A 25137-nucleotide genomic window follows, 5' to 3' on the forward strand; every position below is an offset into this window, starting at 1 on the left:
GCGAACCGTGTTACTGTGACGGGAGGCAGTTTGTCTTTCCTTCCTGCTCTCGCTGCCCTCTCGTGTCACTTTGTGTGTGCTGTGTGTCGCTGCTGAGTGTGTGTTTCACTGTGTGCGCCGGCCCTGCCTCAACGTCAACTCAGCCGTGCACCACCTGCACATGAACACTTGGAGGAGCCACAGGAAGGTGGGAAGGCTGTTCAGCTGTGTGTGAGTCATAGAGTAGGGGGAGTCGGGCACTCAGCCTCACACAGGACACCTCTTCATCGGCTTCTCTTTCCACCGTCACACAGTACAACACACTTTTTTAACTGCCTCATTTTCCAGTGATGGAATGCTTTTAGGAATGTTGTTATTTTATGTGATTTATAGTTTTTCCTGTCTGTTTCCTCCTCTGTCATTTGCTGGTAAAATGTTGGAACTGTGACTCACTAAAGATGTGAACAGAAGTATTGGTCCTCCACTTGTTTTGTGTGCGTGTGTGCGATTAAATGTAAACCGGGCAGCGTGACGGTCTGCTCGCAGCCAATCAGCACGTCGTTGAGACAGAGTGGAATAAAAACTGATGTGGATGAGGAGGAGAAGGTTTTCCTCGGCCTGTAGCTAATGGTGTGTTGTGTTGGACAGATGTTGAGCACCATCACATTGTGGTGCCAGATGTTTACAGCAGACCACAGTTACTGAAGAAGCCTGGTTAGCTGAGACAGACGCTGGTCACGTGTAATAACTAGTGATCACTGACAAACACGAGCTGCGTCCATGCTCCCAGCGTTTGAAGAGCGTTTGGCACAACGTGGTTTTGTGTGAAGAACTCGATGGCACCACTTCAGTGAACCTAATGCTGCAGATGCTCACATCTGATGTCCAAAGGTACATGTGCAGAACAAAGGGCTCAGATGTAGTACGAGGCTAACGGAGATGAGTTATGTTTGCAGCACTTTGATAAAAACAAAATTCCATGTCTGAGTCACAGCAGGTCGGTGACACGGAGCCAGGCCGGCTCCCAGCTGTTTCCATTAATGGTGGGTATTATTAAAAACATTCTTGGAATTATTAGTGGGAATTACACAAGATGTAGACGGAGTGCGCACACACACACACACACACACACACACACACGCTGTGTTTTCATTCCTTGTGGGGACTTTACATTGACTTACATTCATTTCCTGTAGACTTACCCTAACCTTAACCAGAACCACTACTTGCCTAATCCTAACCTTAAACCATGTTGCCCCCCTAAAATTGGCCGTGTCCCCACAACGTGAGTGTGTTAACAGGTTTCAGTCCCCATAATGTAGGTAATACAGTAGGCGCCCACACACGAGCTCTTTGACTAGAAAACTAATCTGTTACATCAGTGGTTTTAGTTATAAAGCAAAAACATGATTGAACTGTAATTTTCTAAATGCTTCTGGTTCTATTAGCTGATTACTCATGAGCTCAGTCCACTTCTGAGAATCAGAGAACAAATTCTGAAAACTCCAGATCTAAACCATCGACTCTGGACGAATACTCAGTGTGTAAATTATAACGGTGAGCACTTGGATCTGAGCAGATAGTGACAGCTACTCTGTCACAACTTGATTTGTACAGCGGCATCGTGCAGGTTTGTGCCACTCGAAGTGTTGAACAGGAGACTGAGAACAGAGTTTTTAAAAAGAGGCACAAACAGTGAGGCTAATGCAGCGGTGGAAAGTAACTAAGTACATTTACTCAGGTCCTGTACTAATCCACCAGCTACCCAGCAGGATGGAAAGTACTTCCCAGTATCAGCTCCACCTTTACCAGCTGCAGCATTAAAGTGATGGACACAGTTGTTATACCCCAGTTCTTTAAGTGAACAGATCTGAATGAAGACAGAGTCCGACTTGCTTCATTTTAGTGCTGGTTTATTTAAACCAGACACACAAATAAAAGTTACAGAAGCACTAACCCAGGTGGCTCCCTCCCTCGGACAAGCTGCAGGAGAAGAGAGACCCCAGAAACACAGAGCCTAATACATTTACAAGGTTTTGAGCTAACACCTTACACAGACAGATGTAAAAACATCACGAGTTGGAGACAGTCCGACGTCTCCTTCTCTTTTCTAGAGCCATACATGCTTGGAGCAGCTGGACATAACAAAATGAAGAACTCCATGTGTGTGTATGTTGTATGTGTGATGTGTAACTAAAACATTCTCTCAGACATAATTCTTACACAACATTAAAACGAAACCAACTGGTGTCAAGGTTCACGTCTCAGAGTCAACATTATCTTCTAAGTTTGAAGCAGAGCAGACTGTGAATCTTACTAAACTGCATTAATAACACATTAAAGTCTAATAATTATCTGACTGATTTATTCATTTCTAACACAGTAATTAGTCACTATGATCCAGTATCAGAGACGTTACTGGGACATGGGCCGTTCTGCTGGACGAGTACTGGTACTGTTGGTACTTCAAGTATGTTTGGCTGATGATAGTATTTTTACACTTTAGCATTACTTCTTGTACTGAAGTAAAGAACTTGAGTAATTCTTCCACCAAATTGATGATTACAAATAAAATATGTGATGGAATTAAACACTTAACTATAAATCTAGTAATGTAAATGTATAAACAGGATCCTGTGTCGGCCTCACGCAGGTGGAACAGGCTGAACACACACTGAACATCATCACCTTCTTTTACTGCAGGACTCTGTGTGTGTGTGTGTGTGTGTCTGTGTGTGTGTGTATGTGTGTGTGTGTTGCACAGTTCAGCTGCCAGTCAGGCTCCTGAAGTCCACCCTCCTCCTCCTCCTCCTTTCTGTGGGAGACGTCTCCACAGCCTTTTGTTTCTCTCCTCGCCGTGTCTCTCTCCACTCTGTCACACCATCGCACAGCTCCTCCCCTCGCCCCTTTCATCCTCGCTCTGCTCTGCTCCCCCCTGCGGACCCACTCGCTGTGGGACGTGCATTTCCCCTGAGAAGTCCTCCTCACAGGTCGCGCAGCAGCTGGATGGAGACGGACACAGTCGAAACTTGAGTGTTTTTCCTGGTCACACGTGTTTGTGTGTGTTGTGGTCTTCACAGTGAAGCCTGAAGCAACAGCTGGATCTGCTGGTGAGTTCAGAATTTTGACTCCAGTTTAACATTTAATGGAGCTTTAGATGCAACAGAGACTGACAGTTTTTAGGTATTTAGACATGAGTACTTCACGTCCTGCTCCTTCATCCTGTGACTCCATGTCAGAGACAAACCGTGTACTTTTTACTACACTACATGTACCTGATACCTTCAGGTCCAGAACCAGATGAATCAAACCAAACCCAGTAGAACCATCAGACTCTATTGATCCCAGTAGGAAATCCACCAGCTACCCAGCAGGATGGAAAGTACTTCCCAGTATAAGTATATAAGGTAGTTACCATCAGCTCCACCTTTACCAGCTGCAGCATTAAAGTGATGGACACAGTAATTAGTCACTATGATCCAGTATCAGACTTTATTTATATACAATATCATGTTTCATAGGTTCATGCAGTTCAAAGTATTTTACAGATATTATTTATAATATATGTGAATGTGAAAGTCGAGATTTCGACTTGGACGGGAGCATTTTCCACTTTATCACAGCGTCCGTTGCTTGGGCCGACTTGGTGGTGCGTGGGACTCTGGTTTTCTCTTCCCGTGCTCCTGTTGCTAAGACGTTCATGTGTGCAAGGACGTTTTTGAAAGTACATTCAACACCTGTTGGCACAGAGCCTGGCAGAGTTCACCTGACCTGTTATTCAGACGTCATTCAACAAGAACAGCCTGGAACCAGTGAATGTTTTCAGTTGGAAAAACAAATCGTTAATCATCACATCATTTGCTGGTTAATTTTCTGCAGCTAATCTGTTAATGAACTGGTGGGATCGGTGTCTGAGCTGGACTGGGCTCATGGAGAAACCAGTGGCGACCAGTGGATGTAACATTACAGGCTAATGAACTGTGTTTCTTTGTGTGTGGTTGTGTTCCCGTTGCCGTCACACTAAACCAGTGCACCCGTGACCCTGATGATGGTGACGACTGAACGGACTCTTTTCTGTCTGCTCCTGCTGTGGATGACGACACCAGGTGAGAACACCTGGACCCAGTGGGACCTCAGCATCACTTCATTTGTCTTTAACACACATGATGCATGCGTCTTGAAAACATTAAAAACCCAAGTGAGGCACTTCCTCTGCTGCAGCAGCCAAAGTCTTTAATTGAAGCATCAGAATGAAAGTGAAAATTGTTACGTAGTCTGTTCTGGGAAATGTTCTGGATCCTCTAAGAGTTTAAGCTCAGTCTACCCTCATCAGACGATTTATTGTTAAAGCCCCTTGAGGCAAATGTGTGTTTTGTGATATTGGGCTATACAAATAAACACTGACTGGGCTTGTGAGTGTGTATCATAGACAGGACGAGATGCAAAAGAAGGCGGGGAGAAAGACCAGGCTCTGAGTTTTAATAGATCTGCATGTTGTCATGTTGTCTTACTGAGTTACTGAGTGTAGACTGAGGGGTAAAACAATCGTAATTCAGAATCTACAGCAGTCAAGTGTGCACAAAGTGACAGGGTCTGAATCCTTCTGCCAGGGGACATGTAGGGCTTTAAAATAAGACTAATGTTAAACTAGTTGTGTAGCAGACTGGTAGGCAGCGTAACACATTAGAGGTGGAGTCACATGGGCCCTTTTCTCTCTCTTCAGTGATTTAACTGCTGCATTTTGCTCTGTAGATTTTTTCTTTCTGTGGATTTATGCTCATGAGCAGACGCTAACGATCTAAATGGGAGGAAGAGACCAGGTGACTTTGTTATTGTACGGCTCCAAACTCAGATGGTACAGTCAGTTTGTAGCTGAACTGTTGTTGGACAGAGACGGTGGAGCGGCCTGCGCTGGTGCACGCCGAGTCAACCAGAGCTCAATTCTCTCTACATGTAATTACAGTTTTAATGTCTTCACAGTTGTGTATCTGCTGTTCCTCCTCAGCTCAGGGTGAAGGGGCGCCATGCTCGGTGGTGGGTCCAGTGGGGGCGCTCCACCCTGTTCAGGGTCTGCTGGAGAGGTTTGAGGCTGGTCCGGGCTGCACTGCTCGAGAACACAGGGACAAGGAAACTCATGTGATTGCAGTGGGCAGAGCGACCAGCAGCCCCGGGAACAAGGTAGTGAGCTCCCAGCAGGTGCAGGTTTCCATCCACTGCTGCCATGTGAACAATAGGTGGTGGAGCTAATGTTCCAGCTGGTGCAGAACAAGAGGAGGCCATTAAAAAGATCAGACTTATTAGATTCATGTGTTAATGTGAGGAAGGTCTCAGCCTCCTCATCACTCCATGTTGGTCTTGATTCACTCTGCACTTGGTCACAGCTTGTTTTTATCACTAAGGCTTTTCCACCTCAGCCGGTGGACAATTTATTTTAGATTATCTTGAATTTGTTTCCACTGACCACAAATTGAAAATGTGAATACAAAGTGGTGGATGGCAGCTCAGCTGCAGCTCTCCCAGTTGGTCCAGTGATGCTGCAGACACGTGCACTGGACCAACCCCTGGCCTAACGTATGGAGAACTGGAACTATGGGGAGGAAACAAAGCAGGAACGTGTTGCATGGTGAACATAAGAAAGTCCATTAAATAAAGATTTTAATTAGTTCAGTGAATTTTTTTCTTGCCTGTTCAACTCAAGACTTTATAAAAGAGCCACCAGTGTGCCCCCCCTTCTGCTGCACACAGGAGGACTGGCTGTTCAGCTTCACCACGTTGCCCTCCTCTCCTGTCCTGTCTCTAGGTGACGGTGTTGCTGCAGCCTTTGTCTCCGACAGCATCACCTCTCAGAGCCCTCCGCTTGGTGCTCAGCTCCAAGCTCCCCGTCAGCTGGTGGCTGGAGGCCGAGAGGCTGCCCCATGGCCTCCCTGTGCTGGTGCAGGTCAGTCACGGCGTGCAGAGTCGTGTCGATGGTGGCAGTCCTCCAGGTTGGTTCGCTTGTGCATTCAAATGATGTGCTGTATTGTTTTGGTGCATCTGCTCCAATAGGTGTCCTCAAACTCCAGCGTACAGTCCCACACCCTGCGCTTGCAAGTCCAAATGCTGCATTTTCTGCCCTTCCAGCCACGTGCGCTGCACCGCTGGGCTCTGAGACACCACGGCAACCTGTCCTCGCTGACACACGCCACACATGGCAATAGGGTCTACGTCCGACTGGGAGAGGGTGAGCCGCCAGAAGCCCGGTATCACTGTGATGACAAATCATATTCGAGTGTCAGGGTAGTTTTGTAGACAGTTTACAAATGCTAGGATTGATGATGTTGAGGGGATGGTGTCTGTAAAGGTCCATCTCTAGAGACGGGTTTAATTAACCCAAACATCTGGACTGGCCCTCTGTGGGTTAAAGTCAGTCACCCACCCCCAACCCCCCTGAGGTCGAAGCTGTTCCTGATAAAAACATCTTGTGAAACTCGCTTTTCTTTCAAAATAAAAGCTCTTGCTGGGTCTCCATGTTGCAGACCCAGCGCTCCCTGCTGTGTGCCAGCTGCAGTCCATGTTCCTCTCTCACAACTACATGACCTCTGATCTGCAGCCACAGGAAGTGCAGGGCTGCGTCTACGCTGCAGCAGCTGGGACCAGCCCTGAAGTCCACGTGATCAAGCTCCATTCAGTAGGCTCGGGGCTCTGTGGGTGAGAACACGCCGCCACACAGTCCTGGCCGGAGCAGGAGTGACCTCCGTCTCTACGGCAACGCTAAGTCTTGTTTTCTCTCTGTGGCCTCTGCAGCTCTCTACAGGTGGAGGTGATTGTCTCTCTTGTGCCGCCGGTGGCCAACTCAAAGGCACACAAGGTGGTTCTGATTCTCAGCAGCTCGGTGCCAGTCAACTGGGCCATCGTTGCTCATGGAGTCCAGGGTCAAGTCTCTGTTCATGTAAGAGCCACAGCTCTCCATGGTCGTCTGGTTTCTGTCTGCAGCAACTGCAGGACAGTTGGTTTTCGAGATGCAATAAAATAATGAGTAGACTTCACCAAGTCCAAAGAACCACAGCTCCATGTATCTGTCTCCTGTCTCTCTTTGTAGTCCTCCAACAGCATGTCTCCCCCCTTCCCCCCTGAGCCTGACCTGACTCTGTCCAGTACTCTCGACTCTGACCTGTCCACCATCTCTGACCTGCTGCTTTGGGCCAATGAGAGGGGCTACACCACGGTGACCTCGTACACTGAGGCCGACGTGGCCAATCGCTTTGTGATCCAGCTGGCTGTGGGCGGGACAGGTCAGGACCCCTGTGTTTCTCTTGTTTCCATCTCTGTGAGAGTGGCCTGAACATTTTTAATCCACCTCAGTTTCATTTAATTTCCTTAAAGTAAAAGCAGCAGATTGCTTGGTCTCCTATGTTGCTATTAAAATAGAGAAGTGAAAGCAGAGAACTTGTTTCATGTGCCTCTGTGCTCTGGCTGTGCCAAAGATGTGGCCATGAATCCTCTGGTCGTGAGGCCGCCCTGGGCCGAGGAGCGTAGGCTGAGGCAGTGGCTGAACGGAGGAGGCCGAGAGACTTTCACAGTGCAGTGTGAGGACGGGCGCCTCAGCGTGACCGTGGACCAGCACATCCTGCAGGTACCTCAATACCAGACATATGCAAACGGCTCATAGAGGAAGAAGCCCGGTCACAAAGACGAGTGTCTAACACCTGCTTGTCCCTGGTTCTGTTAGCAAACACTGCAGCTCCCCTCGGCCCTACAGAGCCTTTCACCACCTGTCAGCTCATTGGTTTGGTGTTCTGGTCCACACCTTTACCTGTTCACTCTCACTGCTCCCATCAACCTTGTCTCCAGCAGCAGGAAAAAAAGGCTGATGCACCAACGATCGACTAAAACCTGGCCAGAGACACGAGTCCAGACCAGAGCTAATGTGTTGGCTAAGACTTCAGCCATAAGTGCTTTAGCTTGATACACCCCCCCCCCAGCCCCAGCCATACACAACCGCGGAGGCATGAATGTAGGTGAAGACTGGTGAAAGCTGTTTGTGGCAGTTCAGAAATGTCTTCCTTGCTCACCAGGTGTCATTGTAGTTGCACATTTGATGTGTTTTATGTGTGTCTGAACCCACGTGAGCTGGCGTTGCACCACCTTAATATGTAAGTGTGTCGCTGGCTGCACTGTTCTAGTGGTTCAGTGTGGACAGTACGTGGTCTCACATCAGTTCTCTGCTACAGAGCTGGTCTCTCCCGGTGGCTGCCGTGACTCTGCGTGATTCGACGTGCCGGGCTCAGTCCAACGGGAGCCACTTCCTGTTGGTGTTCCCAGTCATTTCCTGTGGGACTGAGGGTCTGCTCCTGGGACAGCCCAGAGGGGTGCAGTACAAAAACATGGTGAGATAAGACCTCTGGACAGAAACGGAGCAAACGCGTCATTTTAAAGTTTCTTAAATCATAAGTATTACTTTCCTTTTCTGGCTCTGTATGAAGTTTCCTCCTTTTTATCATTTAAACGTGGTAGAGTTCTGTTGCTTTGAAAAGCTTTGTCATTACTGTGGATGTAATTAACACTAGCCAACAGAAACCGAGGCAGAGAAAAGTGGGATGGTGGCTGGACGAGGAGGAAATGGCAGAAACTAAATGAGTGAAGCTTTTAGAGCAATCAGATTGAGGTCACACTGTGTCAGATGGCACCAAAATGAACAGTGCATGGCGCATAATAGGCACCTGAAGCTGTGGTAAGTGGAAGTTGTCCCTGGTACGACCTGTGCCCCGGGTCATCACGACCAGAGTCTAAAAATGGGACGCTGCATCGAGGCAGATTAAATGAGACGAACTCATCATCAGTTCAGCTGAAATAGGAAGGAAGGACGACGCAGAGTGAGTCCAGAGAGCTGAACAAACAGCAGAGGCAGAAGGTGCACGTGATGAAACTGTGTCTGGATAGAACACCTGTAACAACCTCGCTATGATATCGGACATCGTTCTCTTTCATTTACAAAATGACCGTTAGACCAAATGATGCAAAAAGACACAACTCATGCACATTAATACACAGATGAAGAGAAAGAAACAGATTTAGAATCAGTGAGAGAAGCAGCTGCTAATAACAGGCTGGAAACGTCTGAGCCAGTGCAGAGATGTGGACACACCTCCTTCAGTTCATTGTTCCATACTTTTAGACTTATTTTTCTGTTTCAGTCTTACAGTTTTAGACATTTCTTCACTTTCAGTGCTGTGATTTTGGTAATCATTGCTGTATCTGTCTGTCTGAACTGATTGATGGTAGGCATTAAACTAGTTAAGGTGGTTAGTGGACGTGAGAAGACTGATACCTACCGAGTGTCATTAGTGAAAACATTTCTATTCATGTTATTTGTAAGTGATGTCCTTAAGAGGAAGCGTTGAACAGGAACAGCAGTGGAGTTGAACTGAGCCTCTGCTGCCTGAGATGAGCAGTGGAGGATGGAGGATGAGGCAGTGTGTGTCTGTTTCACTCTGTCGTCTCCGACCAGGTGTTGCTGTGGAGAGACCAACCGCAGACCATTCTGGCGCTCAGTGGCACAGAGAACAAGTCCAAAGGTCCACTTGGCATACATGTGAGATATGTGTGTGTCTGTGCATGTTTGACTCTGTGTCCATCTTATAAATGCAGTATACCGTTGTTTAGAAAGTGTTCAGACTCCTTGGCTTTATTTAGCGTCTGTTTCATTTCAAATGGGTAAAATTGCCGTTCTTGCTCATTAGTCTACACTGGAACCAGCAGGACTCTTCTAGAGTCGGCCTCCAACCAGACTGAGGAACAGGAAGGTCCCCAGTCAGGGAGGAGACGGAGAGACCAGTGGTCCCTCTGACAGAGCCTCAGACGTCCTCTGCAGAAGGAGGACAGGCGTCTCAGCGGCTTCTCCATCAGTCGGGCCTTTATGGTCAGGAGGCTGCACAGGAGCCACTGTGAGTGAAAGGCTGGTGAAACTGCTTGCCTGTATGCGAGGGCCTCTGTTTGCAGCCAAATGCAGGGTATCTTTGATTTATCGCTGCTACCCTGGTGTTTGTGCACCAGCCGACAGCTCGTTCACATTAGCAGCGTGTCTCTCATACCCTCAAGTACTTCCCAGACTGAAGTAGGGAGCTAACAACAGAGGTAGCGTTCGCCTGGTGAGGTTTCTTTCTCCGCCTCCAGAAGCCGTCCATGTGTCTGACAGGTTCAGTGCAGTGCTGCTGTCCAGGTGTCGTCGTCTCCCTTGTCCCCCACAGGGGCGAGAAAAGAGAAGTGTGGCAAATGAAAGGAAAACGACAAACCCAACCAACGCCCTCATTTTAATTTCAGCTTTTGAATTTTAATAATTGGCAGAAATTTGACATGATAGATTATTGATTGTAGATTGATGGCAAAATGGCAATATTATCAATTTGCAGTGAGATCTACAGCACGGTGATGTGCAGAAAGTGAAGGGCTCTGAAAACTTCATGAAGCCACTGTAGATTCACCATCGTTCATTCAACACTCTGCTGCTCTTCCCCTCAGTGGGGCTGCGGCCCCCGGCCCCCCCGGCCCCCTCGGCCCTGCTGCTGATAGTACTGATGAGCTAAACACTCCTCGGGCAGGGCTGCTCCCTTGGGCACCTGAGGGTCCGGGGCCCGATTCAGACCTCAGCCGCATCCCGACATCCAGGCACAGATCTGGGCCTCTCCTTCTCCTGAAGCTTTTTGTCACTGGGAGCTACGAGCAGAGGCGGAGTGGCCCCTGTGTCATCACCGCAGACCATCGCATTTATGTCGAGGTCGGTGTCAGTGCATCGTTATCTTCTCTTGTTCATATCAAACATTTTCTGGATCACTGTTTTGGTGTCCGTCCTTCTGCAGATTTCAGCCAAAGGACCCCTCACAGATGTTGTGGAGGTGAGGTCATGCATGGTCTCGCCTCATTCAGACCCCAAAAAATCTCCTTTCTGGTTTGTCATAAGAGAGGGCTGTTCCTCAGACCCCTCAGTGGCCTTGGAAGCAACGACCAAAGAAGAAGAGGGGAAAGGTGATGGCAAAATGGAAAAGGAAGAGATGGAGGGAGGTTATCACAGACATAATGCCTCACTCCGACAGGAAGTTGGAAGAAGAAAAGATGCACCAGCGAGGATGGAGAGGAGCAGCATGGTCATGGGAGCAGAGGAGGAGCTCCAGCCCTTGAGATTCAGTTTTATCCTGCGGTCGGTTTATAATAACTCTATGCAGTTTCTCCACTGCAGCCTTCACCTGTGTGTCTCCGACTCTACGAGGAGGAACCCCACGAAGGAAGCAGTGAAGGACTGTAAGGATGGACTGCGTATTCCAGCACTTCAGTCCAGGTCACCCAGACATCAGGTAGAGAAACGAACAGCACAGCAGAGCTCTGTGTCACAGCAAAGCAGTCATTTGAGATTTTAGAAAATGTTGGTTTCTTGTCAGGAGTTGGGTCCTGAACATGCTCCAAGCAAGTAAGCGAACACAAAAGGCAGCACCTGGCACAAACACATGATCTCTGTGAACAACGTGCACAGAGGAGGCGGTGCAGGCTGGTCACAGCTCAGAGCAGGAAACAAACAGTGAAGAAACCTGGGTGTGGTGAAGCGCTCACGGAGGAAGGACAGAGGGTTTCCTGTCAGTTCAACAGGACTGTTCTGAGTGGAGCAGGCCCAAACCAAAGGGCTCAGCTTCCTGCTGTGGCGCCCTGTTGCTGCAACACTCGCACTGCAGCTTTCGCTCACATCACATTAGGACCACAGTGATATCTGTGTTCATGTATTTGCATGGAGCATGTTCCAGGTCTTAGGTTGACTGATGCTTCTCCCAAGTGCGAATGTTAAAGATTTAGCTGATTAGCTTAGCATGAGAACTGGAAACAGCTACTGTGCTGTTCAGCCTGTCAGGAGATGCTAAACTATGTTAGCCTGTTGCTAGCTGTAGCTTCATATGTCCCAAAGTTGTGCAAAGCCTACAGTACTACAGTAGCTTCAGTACTACAGTGCGACAGTAGCTTCAGTGCTACAGTACTACAGTACTACAATAGCTTCAGTAGTACAGTACTACAGCACTACACTACTACAGTACTACAGTAGCTTCAGTAGTACAGTACTACAGTAGCTTCAGTAGTACAGTACTACAGTAGCTTCAGTAGTACAGTACTACAGTAGCTTCAGTAGTACAGTACTACAGTAGCTTCAGTAGTACAGTACTACAGTAGCTTCAGTAGTACAGTACTACAGCACTACACTACAACCTTTAATTCATCTTGTCTTTAAACCACTGTGTGTACTTTCTAACACTCACCTGCTGCTGGTACTGTAGTACTGCAGTACTGAAGCTACTGTAGTACTGTAATACTGAAGCTACTGTAGTACTGTAGCGCTGTAGTACTGTAGTAGTGTAGTGCTGTAGTACTGAAGCTACTGTAGTGCTGTAGCTACTGTAGTACTGTAGCTACTGTAGTACTGTAGCACTGTACTACTGAAGCTACTGTCGTACTGTAGTACTGTAGCGGGCCCCTGTCCTGTGTTCCCATGTCAGTGTGAGATCAGAAACCTCTCCAGGCCCGTCTTGGTCACTCAGTTTATTAGTTCCCTGGCACCCAGACTGCCGAGGCCCCCTGCTGGCCAAAATAGGGCTGTAGTACTGTAGTAGTGTAGTGCTGTAGTACTGTAGCACTGAAGCTACTGTAGCACTGAAGCTACTGTAGTACTGTAGCACTGTACTACTGAAGCTACTGTAGTACTGTAGCGCTATACTTGGCCCCTGTCCTGTGTTCCCATGTCAGTGTGAGATCAGAAACCTCTCCAGGTAGTACTGCTGTACTACTGAAGCTACTGTAGTACTGTAGTACTGTAGCGCTGTACTACTGAAGCTACTGTAGTACTGTAGCGCTGTAGTACTGTAGTACTGTAGCGCTGTAGTACTGTACTACTGAAGCTACTGTAGTACTGTAGCACTGAAGCTACTGTAGCAATGTACTACTGAAGCTACTGTAGTACTGTAGTACTGTAGCACTGTACTACTGAAGCTACTGCAGCAGTAACAATTAACACTTGGCCCCTGTCCTGTGTTCCCATGTCAGTGTGAGATCAGAAACCTCTCCAGGCCCGTCTTGGTCACTCAGTTTATTAGTTCCCTGGCACCCAGACTGCCGAGGCCCCCTGCTGGCCAAAAGACCAAGAGACTGAGTGTGTCCCAGCTGCCCAGCCAAAACCCAGAGCACAGCAGTGAGTACCATGGATGTTGTCTGTTACTGTGATGCTGTTTAAGTGACTGCCACATGTGAACTCTGCCTCTAGGCTCAGTGGTGCAGATAGGACCCATGATGGGAATCGTGTTTGCTGCCTTTGTGATGGGTGTCACTCTGATGGGGGGACTGTGGTGCATCTATAATCATACAGGTAATGACACCAGCTTCCTTCTGTCACTGACGAGCTGTGGTGTGAATACATCATCTCATCACTTCCATAAATTGTTGTTGTTGAACCAGTAACACAGTGGCGATTTAACACAGCTGGTTCATCGGAGCTTTTGCATGTGCAGCTTTCCAGCGAACGGTGCAGCTGTAGCTCTGGCACGGTCACTCGTTCATCACTGAAATGCCTCAACACGTATTGGATGGTTAGCCATGACGCCTGCTACAGATACACATGCCCCCCCTTTGGAATAAATTAAAACAACCCTGAGGTGGACGCCACTAAAATTGAAAGGGAAAACTGATAAATCCCTTTAGTTTTGTGTCAGTGCATCTCATTTAAACAAAATGTAACACACAGGGTGAAAGCATCACAACAAGCAGTTAATATCAGAGATGAATCCATCCATCATCTATACCACTCATCCTAAATAGGGTCACAGGGGGCTCTGGAGCCAGTCCCAGCTGACAATGGGCGAGAGGCGGGCTCCACCTTGGACAGGGCGCCAGTCCGTCACAGGGCTGAGATGAAACCAACATCATCGAAATAAAACCCTGTAAATGAGGATGTTGCAGGTTACCACAGAATTATTCACAGCAGTCAGTGTTTCTGTGCACAGGTTTTGAAGGGACTTGATATTTGTGTGTCTGTTGAAGGGGGGCGTCCAACATCACCTGGAGGAGACAAAGGTCAGTTAACAAGCCGAACTCAAGGAGGCCACAACGCCTGGAATCCACTGTCTGAGCAGTCGTCCAGCTCGGTGTAGAGGTGAGACTGTGGACGACCGCGGCCATTTTAGGTCGATAAGGGGCTTAACAAAAGTCTTGTTTGTGTTCAGTGTTACTCACCAGACTCACTGTGTGGATCTTCGAAGTCTGACAGATGTTAATTTAAAGTCTTGAGTCTGTTGATTCTTCTAAACATGGCAGAAAACTCTACTACAGGCCTTGTGTTCATTTTATTATGGCAACAAACCATAAGTGAGGCAAACAAATGCACATTTCTAACGTTATGAACAGACATTTCACGTCTGTGTCTGTAACTTTCTCTTACACTCATTCTGCGTTGTAGTTGTAAAAGCTGGTTTCCAGGGAGGCCCGGGCTCTGACTGCGATCCGGAGGATCAGAGAGCGTTTAACTATGTGATACAGTGTGAAACTGTCCCAGTTAATCCAGCGATTGAAGCTGTGTATTTAAAATAAACTGTGGTGGTTTGAGCGCCGACATTTCACCAAAGTAGGTCTATACCAGTATTAGGTGAGCACCTGCTGATGTGCCAGATAGGTCTGAACAGTCTGACTCTTTTATCTCTTTCTCAGGATTTCCTCCTGCAAATCAGAGAGAAGTGGAGCAGACGTTCCGTGTGTGTGTGAGCGGGCACAGCCACCTGTCGGTGCGTGCACAACCGGACTGAGACCGTGTGAATACAGTAGCATTTCCCCATCGCTGCATTGTGACAAAGTGAAACGCTGTTTGTGTGATGCTTCGAGCCGTTCTACATGGAGTCATTTCAGAAGTGGCAGTGAGTGTGACACCACATCACCGTCGCCTGTAAAGACACAACGCAGTGCCAAAGACGGGCACTGTGCGTGTGTGCCTGGTTTGACTCTGAGCTGTTGTGTTGTAACTGAGTCAGCTGGATATCAGAAGTTCGTCTGTGTGAATCGTTGTGTGTTTTACACTGAGCTAATTGGCCTGTCGCTCTCACATCACATGACCCAAATAAAACAGAGGAAGTTGGTGGGCTGTTGTGTGTTGTTTGTTTAAAGCAAGCGGTGTTTCTGGCCTCTAAGGGGCATCAATGAGCTGTGGACACAGGTCCAGCACATGGGGCTAATGTGGAAACGTGGCAGGTGCCCGTTTGCACGTCTAGCAGAAACAGCAACTTTAGGTTTATGTCTCTTTGTAATCACTTTGCACGTCTTTGTGGTTGTCATGTGTCCTGTTTTGTCCACCACTCGTTTTGTCTCCATTTTACTCATTGGCAGGTCAATGTTCCAGGATGTTCTGGTGCCGAGCAGGTCAAGTGGGATTTCTGCTAAAACATGACACAAAACTACATCTACCAAACGTTCTGCAGAAATGGAGCTGAGGTCACATGCACTGTGTGTTTTTAACTTTTATTTTTAGACAGTAATTTCACAAAAAGCCTCTTCCTCCTGTGAATGGATGTGATCTCTGCCGGGAGCCCAGCTGCACACAGACACACACTACAGCCACACTGAGACTTTCTGAGGGAAGCGGTTCTGACACAGGACTGGGTGATACTGGCCTAAGGGCACCGCTGCCTGGCACATACTGGGAAGGTGTTCCAACCATCACTGCATTGATGTGCCATCATTGGTCAAACTAAACAGAGCACAAAGCTGTTTTTAAGTAAACGCTCCAGTTTTATTGAACATTTTAAGCTTTATTTAATCCATGTTTTTGTTCAGTCTCAGTTCTGAAGGATGGAGGATGGTGTATGGGCTCAGGTGTGACTTTCCATAGCCGCACTGTGCCTGCTGGTGGCGCTGCAGGTCCACCCTGCGCTGGAAGCTGTGCTGACAGCGGGGGCAGCTGAACGGCCGGTAGCTGCTGTGCTTTCGGCTGTGGGTGATGAGGTTGGAGCTCTGGCTGAATCCTTTACCGCACACCTTGCACACGTGTGGTTTCTCACCTGAGGGGGGAGCAAAGCGACAGAGTAGGACGGGACGCCACGTTTCCTGAGCATGTGACCGTGTGCTTGCTGTTGTGTCGACTCACCTGTGTGTATGAAAGTGTGTTTCTTCATGTCGGATTTCTGGTGGAAGCGTTTGCCGCAGTACTGGCAGGGGTAGGGCCGGATGTCCGAGTGGATGAGCAGGTGCGTGGACAGGGTGGACGAGCGCTTGAACACCTTTCCACACACCTTGCAGCCAAAGTTTCGTTCCTGGATGCGGATACACACACACAGACATCACGATGAGCCGAGTGTGTGTGTCCTGAACATGGTCATGTAAACCTTCCCGTGAACTGTACCTTTGCTCTGCCATAGCTGCCTCTTGCTCCGAAGCCAAAGGGCAGGTGGGGTCCGTCTGTGGATACAGGTGGCCACGTCAATGGGACGAGGAGGGCGTCGCAGACACGAGCCTGCGGGCCACTTCCTGGTGTCAGCACCTCCGACAGAGACTGGGAGACAGAGAGAAAAGGGTTCAACATCTGGGGGATATGATGTGATATAGCACCTTTCACTGGTTACGAAGGGATTTACAGTAAAAGCACTAAAGAAAAGTGCGACAATTTGGAACATAAATCTAGAACAAATAAATAAAAATAGCACATAACATCAGTAAGGAAAAAGTCATGAGACAGTGAGTTTAGAAGAGATTAAAAAGAGGATATCCTTGTTCTGGTGAGAAATGAGAAGACCGATAGCACTGAACGAGCCTTTAGCTTAGCTTAGCACAAACACTGGAAACGGGGGGAAACAGCTAGCCTGTGAAAATGTGACAGGATTCACCAAACAGCGCCTGTATAAAAGGTTTCTGTAACAGCCCTGGCAGCTGATGGAGCCACAGTCTGGTACATGAACCCCCAGAGCCAGAGAAATGCATGAATCACTGAACCATTTCCAGTAGGTGGAGTTGGTGACCTTTACCTGCTCCCAGGGTTTGTGCTAAGCTAACGAGCTGCTAGCTGTAGCTTCACGTACAGACTATGGCCCATGAGAGTTCCAGAAAACACAAAGGCTTACATCCCTGACTGTAACTAGACCTTTAACAGAAGAGCTAGACTACATGATCATGCATAAATGATCCCCATCAAACCAGTTTGTGTTATGTATTTTAAATGGTTATTGGCTGAGTATAGAATTTTAAAAAGCTCCCAAATAATGATTTCAGTATCAGATCTCCAGTATCAGTCAGGCTCTTTTAAAAGAGGGGACAGTGAAGTTAATTGTATGTTTATCAAACTTATTAAATCAGAATCAGGTGTGTCACACACACCAGGAATTTGACTGGTACATCGGCTCTCAATGTGCATGTACATATCCCCATGCAAGGGGCCAGTAAACAGTAAACCAGCATAAGGCTGTGTAGTATAAAAACATAAGTAATATTAACAGGCAGTAAACGATGCAGACAGACTAAGGAATGCTCATTGTGAAATGAGGTAAATAGGAATAAAACAGTACTTAAAAAAAATTTAGATTAAATCAAACCTGACACTGTGAAAAGAGTGGGAAGAGATTTAATGAAATGATGCTGAAAATGTTCTTTCCACAGACTGAGGAAGGTAGATTTGATTTTCACTGAAACAAACGTTCCCTGGCAGACAAGAAGTGGTGCAGGCTTTTTTTTTTTACCACTGTGTTCACCAATTCTTTCTGCAGCAACAGAAGCGTTCTGCTGACGAACAGCGCTCAGATTTGATTTTATTCACCTGCTCAGCTGAGTCTCACTCTGACAAGCTGCCAGCTCCTGTGTTGTGCCAATTACTTTTTATTTTATGGTTATTAGCTCCTTCAAGGAGGAGACAGAGGCAGTGTGGACAGTCCAGAGGCCTCCTACCTTTTCACAGAGCGGACATTCGCTGACCGGGGATGTGAGGTCAGTGTGCAATGTGTGGTTGAGCAACATGAAGACCAGTCTCTCCAGTTCCCTCTCTCTGTTTGATGCCTGGTGTCTTTGTGACGGCACATCAGCGTCTCCCTTTTCCACAGGGACTTTTGCTGGAATATGAGAGGAAGAAGATGTCTTTAGATTACAGAGAACAGCTTTTTGTTGCATTTTTACTTGGCCTTTTATAACCTTTAGTCCATAATTAATCCTGAATATCGAGTTGTGCTCTGTGTTACAAAAACAAAATACGTTTCCCACATGACTCAAGGCCTCCTCTTGTCACCTTCATTTAATCAATCAGATCAAGTTTCTCCTTGTAAACTTATTTCTCTGAGCTGTATTTCTAATGATACATCACGGGGAAGCTGCAGCTGGTGACAGATGAGAGGACAGACCCCTACCCAGTCCCCAGCAGGGCCGAGTCTCCAGAGCCTTGCCAGGTCTCCTCTGTCGGAGGCAGGAAACCTCCTCTTTCCAAACCAGATCCCCTCACTGTGTTCAACCCATTGTCTCTGACCCCACTGCGTCCGACCACTCTGCGTCCGACCCCGCTGTGTCCAACCCACTGTGTCGTCCTCATGAAGCCATTCAGTGACCTAGAGCTGCAGCCATGAGTCAGTTCACTGGTAGAAAATGAACCTCAGCTATTTAGAAGCAACAGTCACCGACATGTTCTGGTTCCACCTTCTTTAATGTGAGGAGCTGATGCTTTTCTTTGTCAGACATGAGAATCAGCTGTGGATCTGTGGGTCTGTTGGTTGGACACAACGAGACGTGTGGAGACGCCACCTTTGGCTCTGGAGAGTCACAGTGGGACTTTATCCCAGTGTCCTGGGGATAAACAGATCGATCATCTGATCATCATCCTGATGATCAGATGATCGATGACCCTGCTGGTTGTGTCTCTGCTCAGTCAGGAGGCTCCTAACATTTGTCACATCTGTACGTAGAGAGAACCAAAGCTTCATGTTTTCTGTTCCAAACTCTTGGAATAGTTCACAGTTAATGAACTCTATCACAAATTGATTAAAGGCTTCTGAAGATTTTTTTTTTTGGTCAATGATAATTTTTTTGCATCTATTTTAGCTAATTTTAGCTTCTTAAAGTGACAGTTTGATAAACCGCTCTGTTCGTGCTGTTGTCTTAGTTTCATGTTGGACTGTCTGACGCTGCTGCTGCCACCATCTTGGTCAGGTCACCCTTAAAAAGATTGTGTGGGATTTTTATACCCAGTCCAAGGAAGCTTGAATAACTAAAATACGTGCTACTTAATTACTGTAGTTTTAGAACAGCTTCACAGTGAAACAAAAGATTCAACAGTAGAGAAAGCTGAGGGTACCTGAAGTCCAGGGGTCGTCACTGTTGAGCCGGTCTGACATCCCATCCCACGGTGGGCAGGCTTCAGCCAGCGGCTGTAGTACCCCCAACACAGGGGCCGAAGGCTGCACATCATCCTCAGGACGCCTCCTATCCTGCCCCATTGCAGGCTGCCCAGGCTGGTCAGCTGCCCTCTGGGAGCGTCGCCTGAAGGCGCCCGTAGACGGGCCGAGCAGAGTCCTTTTACTCCTGACGAGAAACGAGCGTGGCATGGCACAGGGGCGACTGGCACAAATCCTGCAGAATCAACCTGCGGGAGTCTTTCATGTCACTTTTGGAGCCTCACACACTCAGATGTCACACACCTGTTGATGCATGTTCAGTTACAATGCCAAAGCTTGAGGTTTCCTTAACAAATAGTGCCTGCCACCTGCACTGAAGCTTCAGGCTTTCACTGAGGACATTGTGCTAAACTGACTCTGTAAACTGCCTGTTGGACTGTAGACATCAACATTTAGAAAAAGATAATTTTACATTTCAAATCAGAAAATGAAACCAAAAATTAAGTGTATTTACAATGTGGTGAATTTGATAATTGATCATTATTTGACAAGTAACTGTTTAGTATTAGTTGGTTGTAGCATTAAATCAGATAAAGTAAGAAGACAGAGGAGCCTGAGAGACAACTCGACAGAACACTGCAGACGTCTGCACACATTTTCCCAAACCTGTTTAAGACTTTCATGTAGATTTCATGAGCCTTTGTAAAAAAAAAAAAAGAAAAAAGTTTTAAAATAGATGACTTAATCTGATCTTGTTTTTTAATCTGCTATTTCTGTAAAATAATGTCCTTCGCAGCCTGAAGTTGTTCACTTTGTCATGTTGCAGCTATATAAGAAAATCAAAAACTGAATCAAGTGAATCCCAGTGTGAGTCGAGCCGAGTCGCTGGTCTTACCTTGGCTTTGTGCAGCTCAATGTTCAGGTTGGTTGTTGAGTCCTTGCTGTAGCGTCCTCTTTTCTCTTTCTCACACCCATCAAATGACGACATGACGGTGAGATTTGACGTGATTTTGACAGGCTGCTGAGGATTGTGGGACGGGAGGGGAACAGTGCCCAAATAGCTCATTTAAATGACAAACATGAGCCTTTGTAGTTTGAAAACAAAAGGTCCTTGTTTTCACCCCTGGTGCTGCCTAATCTCTGCAGGTCTGTAACAGCATGACAGGCTGGGCCAAGACGAGACCTACATGGACCAGCGTGCTGGTGTCACTGCTGGAGTCCCCGGTGGACTGACTCGCCATGTGGGTGGACTTGTAAAAACACCAAGCATCTGTGGAAAGTTTGAACATTTCATCGTTCTGATGTGAGCTAACCTTTACTCCACTGTTTCTACCTGCCTGTCTGTTGCCATGGTACCCACCATCCCACACTCTTGCCTCTGTTTCACCACCGTCACCTCAAGCACTTAATTACAGCCCGTGTGACCTTTTGGTCAGGAAGACACTGAAAATAATTTACTGTGTTGTATTTAAAATGAAAGGCAGGTCTGATCTTAGACCTCAGGGCAACACTTCACCATAAAAATCAGTTACAAGTCAATAATGATAAATTAACGATTTGTTATAGAATTTTTAAGTCATTAGATGTAATAAATTATTGTGGTGAAAAGATTTAAGTCAGTTAATATTTACTTCTCATTAACTTGCTGATAATGAGGAAATAACTTAAACTACACTTGAACCCAGTAGAACCATCAGACTCTATTGATCCCAGTAGGAAATCCACCAGCTACCCAGCAGGATGGAAAGTACTTCCCAGTATAAGTATATAAGGTAGTTACCATCAGCTCCACCTTTACCAGCTGCAGCATTAAAGTGATGGACACAGTAATTAGTCACTATGATCCAGTATCAGAGACGTTACTGGGACACGGGCCATATATTGTATGTGCAGTGTTTCTGCACTGGATTACATTATATCTGACTAATGCAGTGCAGGCACCACCTTTGCTATGACCTCAGTAATAAACATAATCAAAAACTTTCCAACTATTTCAGCAAAAGCTACTGAGCTTCATCCACACAGATGTTATGACAGGCCTGTTGTATTGGATCCAGATGTACAGGTGTACCTAATAAAGTGCTCACTGAGTGTGTGGGACCACTCAGAGGCCCTGTTCTTGAAGAGGAAAGCATATTTGGTTTAAATGAAACAGAAGAAGTCCATATGCAGATGAACTGCTCCTTCACTTAACAAATCAGAGAGCGGTCTGACGCAGCCTGAACCTCGGGCTCCTGAAACAGCAGCTTTAACCACATGTTGGATGGTGAAGTGCAGGTTGTTCCTTTCACATTCCCTCAGAAAAGGCACTAAGAACTAACTGAAAACCCTCGAATCACTGAGAAAGGCAATTTTATCATTAATGAGAAAAGTCCTATGCTAACGTTCATCTGTTGTCGAGCAGTGAGGTCTGAATCTGACTCAACTTGAAATCAAATCATCCAGGGACGTATGAAGTAAAACCAAAGCTGAGGCTGGCTGTGTTTCTGCAGACATCTCACTCCTGGTGTGAGCAGAGTGAAACAGAGCTGGCTTCACCTTGATGTGCACGGCGGCAGCATGGCACAGCACTGTGGTCGGTGTGGTGGGGGGCTTGCAGCCTTTTCCCAGGGGCTGTCAGGGGGAGCAGACGAGAGGAGCGTAAGGAGCTGAGACGGGCTGGTGGCTTCGGTGGGTACGTGCCTCGTTCGGATTGGGGGCTTCTCGTTCCCCTGGTGGTGGTAGAAACCTGCCTTTCTAGGAACCTGAAACTCGGGGGGAGGTGGAGATGGAGAGTGTAGTCAGTTTCCTATTGCTTTGTTAAAGATGTTCACTTGCTGTGACTTTTTAAATCTTACTGATGTAAAGACATGAGCTCCTTCAATGAACTTTTTACATCAGCTATAAACTCTGCAGTGACCTGGTAGAAATGTTTAGGCCCCCAGGTTTTAGTCCAAATGTTCTCAGCTGATTGTTGTCCCTTTTAGTTGACAACAAGATGAAGATGTTGTTTTCCTCAGTGAAATGAGTCCAGTTGTCGCCCTGCATCCTCTTGGTGTGTGTCCGCTTACCGTGGTTACAGGTGCTGTTCTGCTGTTTTCTGGCGGCTAATATGCCAAATAAATCAGCACATTTAATATGTTTAAAAGCTGAATGAGGAAAACCAAGGAGGAGCTCATCATTTTAATCTAAGTTTTTATTTAAAGCTTGGCCTGTCAGTGTCGTGCTCCTCCCTGGCTTCCTGATAGACGCTTTTCAAATAGTATTCTATATTTTTGTATCATTGAATTTTGAAATGAACGTCCTGGTTTTCGCTGCCTTTCTCTCTCCGGCTTTGCTATTGCTAATGGGCGGCTGATTCGGATCATCTGGATATTTCCACTCACCTGTTATTTATCTCCACCCTACAACCACCTTACAGCTCCTCCTCACCTGCTGGATTGTTGTCAGACCTCCGTCATGCTGTCAAGCCATCACCAGTCACTGGATCTGCCCTCTGTGTGCTGTTGGTGAGCCCGTTACCTACCTGCCTGTCTCTGACCTGGTCTCGGCCTTTGACTCTGCCCCTGCCTTGGTCCTTTTGGAAGCCTGCCTGTTTAGTGTTTAGGTTTAGTTTTTTCCTCCAGATACATACATAGTGATTTTTGTTTCCCTTGCCTTGAGTGGCAGTACGCTGCCTTCCTGAGTTTTCCGTCGTAGCGTTACCCAGACTTGGTTTTTTTTTCTCACCTGCCTATGCTCCCCTCCATCATTACCCAGAGCTGCTGGGTCAGCTCTGAGGTTGCCGTCTCCTGGGTCCCGCTCCTCCCCAGTATTCTACAGCTGCAGCGCTCTGGGTGCATCAGGTCCTAAAGCTAAAACACTGGGTGGACACAAACAGGCAACCGTTGGCTGACAAGGTGCATTAACTCTGCACGACTCAGCAACACATCACAGATGTCTCCATGAAGGTAGAGCCGTTGTATCAGTGAGGTTATGCTGTAGAACAGAACCAGGTCTGTGTAACACAGTCCAGCCGAACTGCAGCCTCCACAGTGACCACACAGGTGGACCAGCACCTCTGAAAGTCTGAGCATGACAGAAGGATTCACTGCAGCTCTGTTGGGTCAGACTGACTCAGTGCCAGACAGGTGTTCCTAATAAACTGGCCTCTGTTGTCTGTCAAAGAGAGACACTTTTCTGAGCAACAGTCTGAGCTCCTGTTTTACAGCGATGACCAGGTGACATTTATGTTCATGCAAACCTAATTTTGCACCTATTCTCATACTTTCTCATGGCTCCTATGACAACGTCGTAGGTGTTGCGTAGTACATTACATGGCATCATTGTGTCAAATGCGTAGTCAACTGAGATCACAGCAAGACAATCATCCCAGGCCACAACTCTCTGGTGTTGATCGGTGTAGCGGCTGTGGCTGCTTGCTGTGCCTCTTTCTCACGGCCGGCAGCTTCTCTGTGTTTGTCTCAGCACTTTGCCCCCACCCACCGCCCTGATGCTCATGTCTTCACAACTTTTCAGCTTTCTCTCACTCTGGTTGGCAAAAGGGCAAAGGTTACAGACAGTACAGGCCTTTCTGTTCCTCATCAGACAGGAGGAGAGGAAATTTAAACAACTCAGAGCTTAGTGAGACTCTGGTGATGTCGGTAATGTGGAGATGTGCTGAGTAAGCATTTACTGGGCGTTAGCAGAAGTATATAACAGACAAAAGCAGAAAGCTTTGCAGTGTGTGGGGTATAAACAACAAGTCTATATTTACTCTGGGCATGGGAACCGTGGACTCTGTCACCATGTGTCACAGGGTCATGTACAGAGGTAAAGCCACAACCCTCTCGGCTACAGGCGTGCGTCTCCCACTAAACAGGAAACAAGTGTTTTGCTGAGGTATTTTTCTTTCTATGTTACAGCTTATCACATCCTCCTACTCTTTTCAATCAATTGCTGCTAGATTGAAAATATCACAGACATAGATTCAGATTAAAACCATATTGTTGTGTTTTCCATCAGAGATGTCACTGAAGATCAGAACTGAAAAGCCCCTACAGATATTTCCCACTCTAGCTAGCATACCACAGCTGACCTGACGCTGTAAAGGGAGGGTGACGGCGGGGGTGGTAGTGATATTTATAGGTGATGGTAATGATGACAACTTTTAAAATTCAGATGGGCATTCCCACTCCCACACATGCAGCCAGGGTCACAGAAAAGTAAGGGGGTGTGAGAACATCAAAATGACTTGGTACCCAAGACAAAGGTCGCCATACAGATCGTGAGAAAATGAGAGAAGCCTCCTGACTGAGTGGAGACACAACCAGCAGGGCCACTGATCAATCAGCTGATCACCATCCCGATGATCTGATTGATCAGTTTGTCCCCAGAATGTCAGACATGGAAAAAGTCCCACTGTGACTACGGAGAGGGGATCTGGTTTGGAAGGAGGAGGTTTCCTCCTCTGACAGAGGAGACCTGACAAGTCTCTGGAGACGTAACCCTGACGAGGCCCTGCTGGTTTGTCCTCTCAGTTGTCACCAGGTGTCTGCAACAACCACAAACCTATAAACTGGAATAAACCCACCATACCACCACTCTCTGAGGATGCCTGGGATTCTCCTCCCCCCAATTCTGCACAGCCAACATTAAATATCTTGGTATTAATATCTCCCCCATACTGTCAGAACTTTTTAATCTCAACTACACCCCCCTGCTAAAAAAGATAGAAGATGATTTTAAACGTTGGTCCAATCTTCCTCTCTCACTCATCGGTTGAATAGCTACTGTCAAAATGAAAACTCTACCTCAAATCAACTATCTGTTTACAATGCTTCCCACAACA

General features: G+C 47.1%; 3 protein-coding genes across 3 annotated transcripts; 2 read left to right on the forward strand and 1 right to left on the reverse strand.

Moving 5' to 3' along the window:
• Nucleotides 1–2723: 2723 nt before the first annotated feature.
• On the forward strand, nucleotides 2724–9824 carry engl (endoglin, like). Its single transcript, XM_020623010.1, has 11 exons — nucleotides 2724–3089; nucleotides 4009–4085; nucleotides 4985–5157; nucleotides 5780–5917; nucleotides 6025–6199; nucleotides 6495–6666; nucleotides 6763–6907; nucleotides 7058–7250; nucleotides 7443–7591; nucleotides 8190–8345; nucleotides 9467–9824. The coding sequence occupies exons 2-11, from the start codon at nucleotides 4025–4027 to the stop codon at nucleotides 9674–9676; spliced, it is 1572 nt and encodes a 523-aa protein (XP_020478666.1). The 5' UTR covers nucleotides 2724–3089; nucleotides 4009–4024; the 3' UTR covers nucleotides 9677–9824.
• A 520-nt stretch (nucleotides 9825–10344) lies between these two features.
• Nucleotides 10345–15106, forward strand: LOC109973461 (transforming growth factor-beta receptor type 3-like protein). Its single transcript, XM_020623079.1, has 8 exons — nucleotides 10345–10388; nucleotides 10477–10732; nucleotides 10815–11306; nucleotides 12489–12562; nucleotides 13107–13177; nucleotides 13250–13351; nucleotides 14023–14134; nucleotides 14686–15106. Exons 1-7 carry the CDS (start codon nucleotides 10345–10347, stop codon nucleotides 14130–14132), a joined length of 1149 nt encoding a protein of 382 aa, XP_020478735.1. The 3' UTR covers nucleotides 14133–14134; nucleotides 14686–15106.
• A 422-nt stretch (nucleotides 15107–15528) lies between these two features.
• On the reverse strand, nucleotides 15529–19772 carry LOC109973517 (zinc finger protein 675-like). Its single transcript, XM_020623180.1, has 5 exons — nucleotides 19289–19772; nucleotides 17899–18059; nucleotides 16367–16516; nucleotides 16112–16277; nucleotides 15529–16025 (listed from the first exon to the last, which is right to left on the reverse strand). The coding sequence occupies exons 1-5, from the start codon at nucleotides 19536–19538 to the stop codon at nucleotides 15781–15783; spliced, it is 972 nt and encodes a 323-aa protein (XP_020478836.1). The 5' UTR covers nucleotides 19539–19772; the 3' UTR covers nucleotides 15529–15780.
• Nucleotides 19773–25137: the final 5365 nt, after the last annotated feature.

The sequence above is a fragment of the Monopterus albus genome, unplaced genomic scaffold, assembly GCF_001952655.1.
Source record: "Monopterus albus unplaced genomic scaffold, M_albus_1.0 scaffold292.1, whole genome shotgun sequence".
Lineage (NCBI taxonomy): Eukaryota > Metazoa > Chordata > Actinopteri > Synbranchiformes > Synbranchidae > Monopterus > Monopterus albus.

Excerpts from the sequence above, each read along its gene's own strand:
- LOC109973517 (XM_020623180.1), bottom strand. The coding sequence starts at position 19,538 with ATGCCACGCTCGTTTCTCGTCAGGAGTAAAAGGACTCTGCTCGGCCCG. Across the intron at positions 18,060-19,288 it reads TGACGACCCCTGGACTTCAG|CAAAAGTCCCTGTGGAAAAG; the intron begins GTACCCTCAGCT and ends CTCATATTCCAG. Across the intron at positions 16,026-16,111 it reads ACACACTTTCATACACACAG|GTGAGAAACCACACGTGTGC; the intron begins GTGAGTCGACAC and ends CTCCCCCCTCAG.
- engl (XM_020623010.1), top strand. The coding sequence starts at position 4,025 with ATGATGGTGACGACTGAACGGACTCTTTTCTGTCTGCTCCTGCTGTGG. Across the intron at positions 5,918-6,024 it reads GCCTCCCTGTGCTGGTGCAG|GTGTCCTCAAACTCCAGCGT; the intron begins GTCAGTCACGGC and ends CTGCTCCAATAG. Across the intron at positions 8,346-9,466 it reads GGGTGCAGTACAAAAACATG|GTGTTGCTGTGGAGAGACCA; the intron begins GTGAGATAAGAC and ends GTCTCCGACCAG.
- LOC109973461 (XM_020623079.1), top strand. The coding sequence starts at position 10,345 with ATGGCAATATTATCAATTTGCAGTGAGATCTACAGCACGGTGAT. Across the intron at positions 10,733-10,814 it reads ACCATCGCATTTATGTCGAG|ATTTCAGCCAAAGGACCCCT; the intron begins GTCGGTGTCAGT and ends GTCCTTCTGCAG. Across the intron at positions 13,352-14,022 it reads GTGCATCTATAATCATACAG|GGGGGCGTCCAACATCACCT; the intron begins GTAATGACACCA and ends TGTCTGTTGAAG.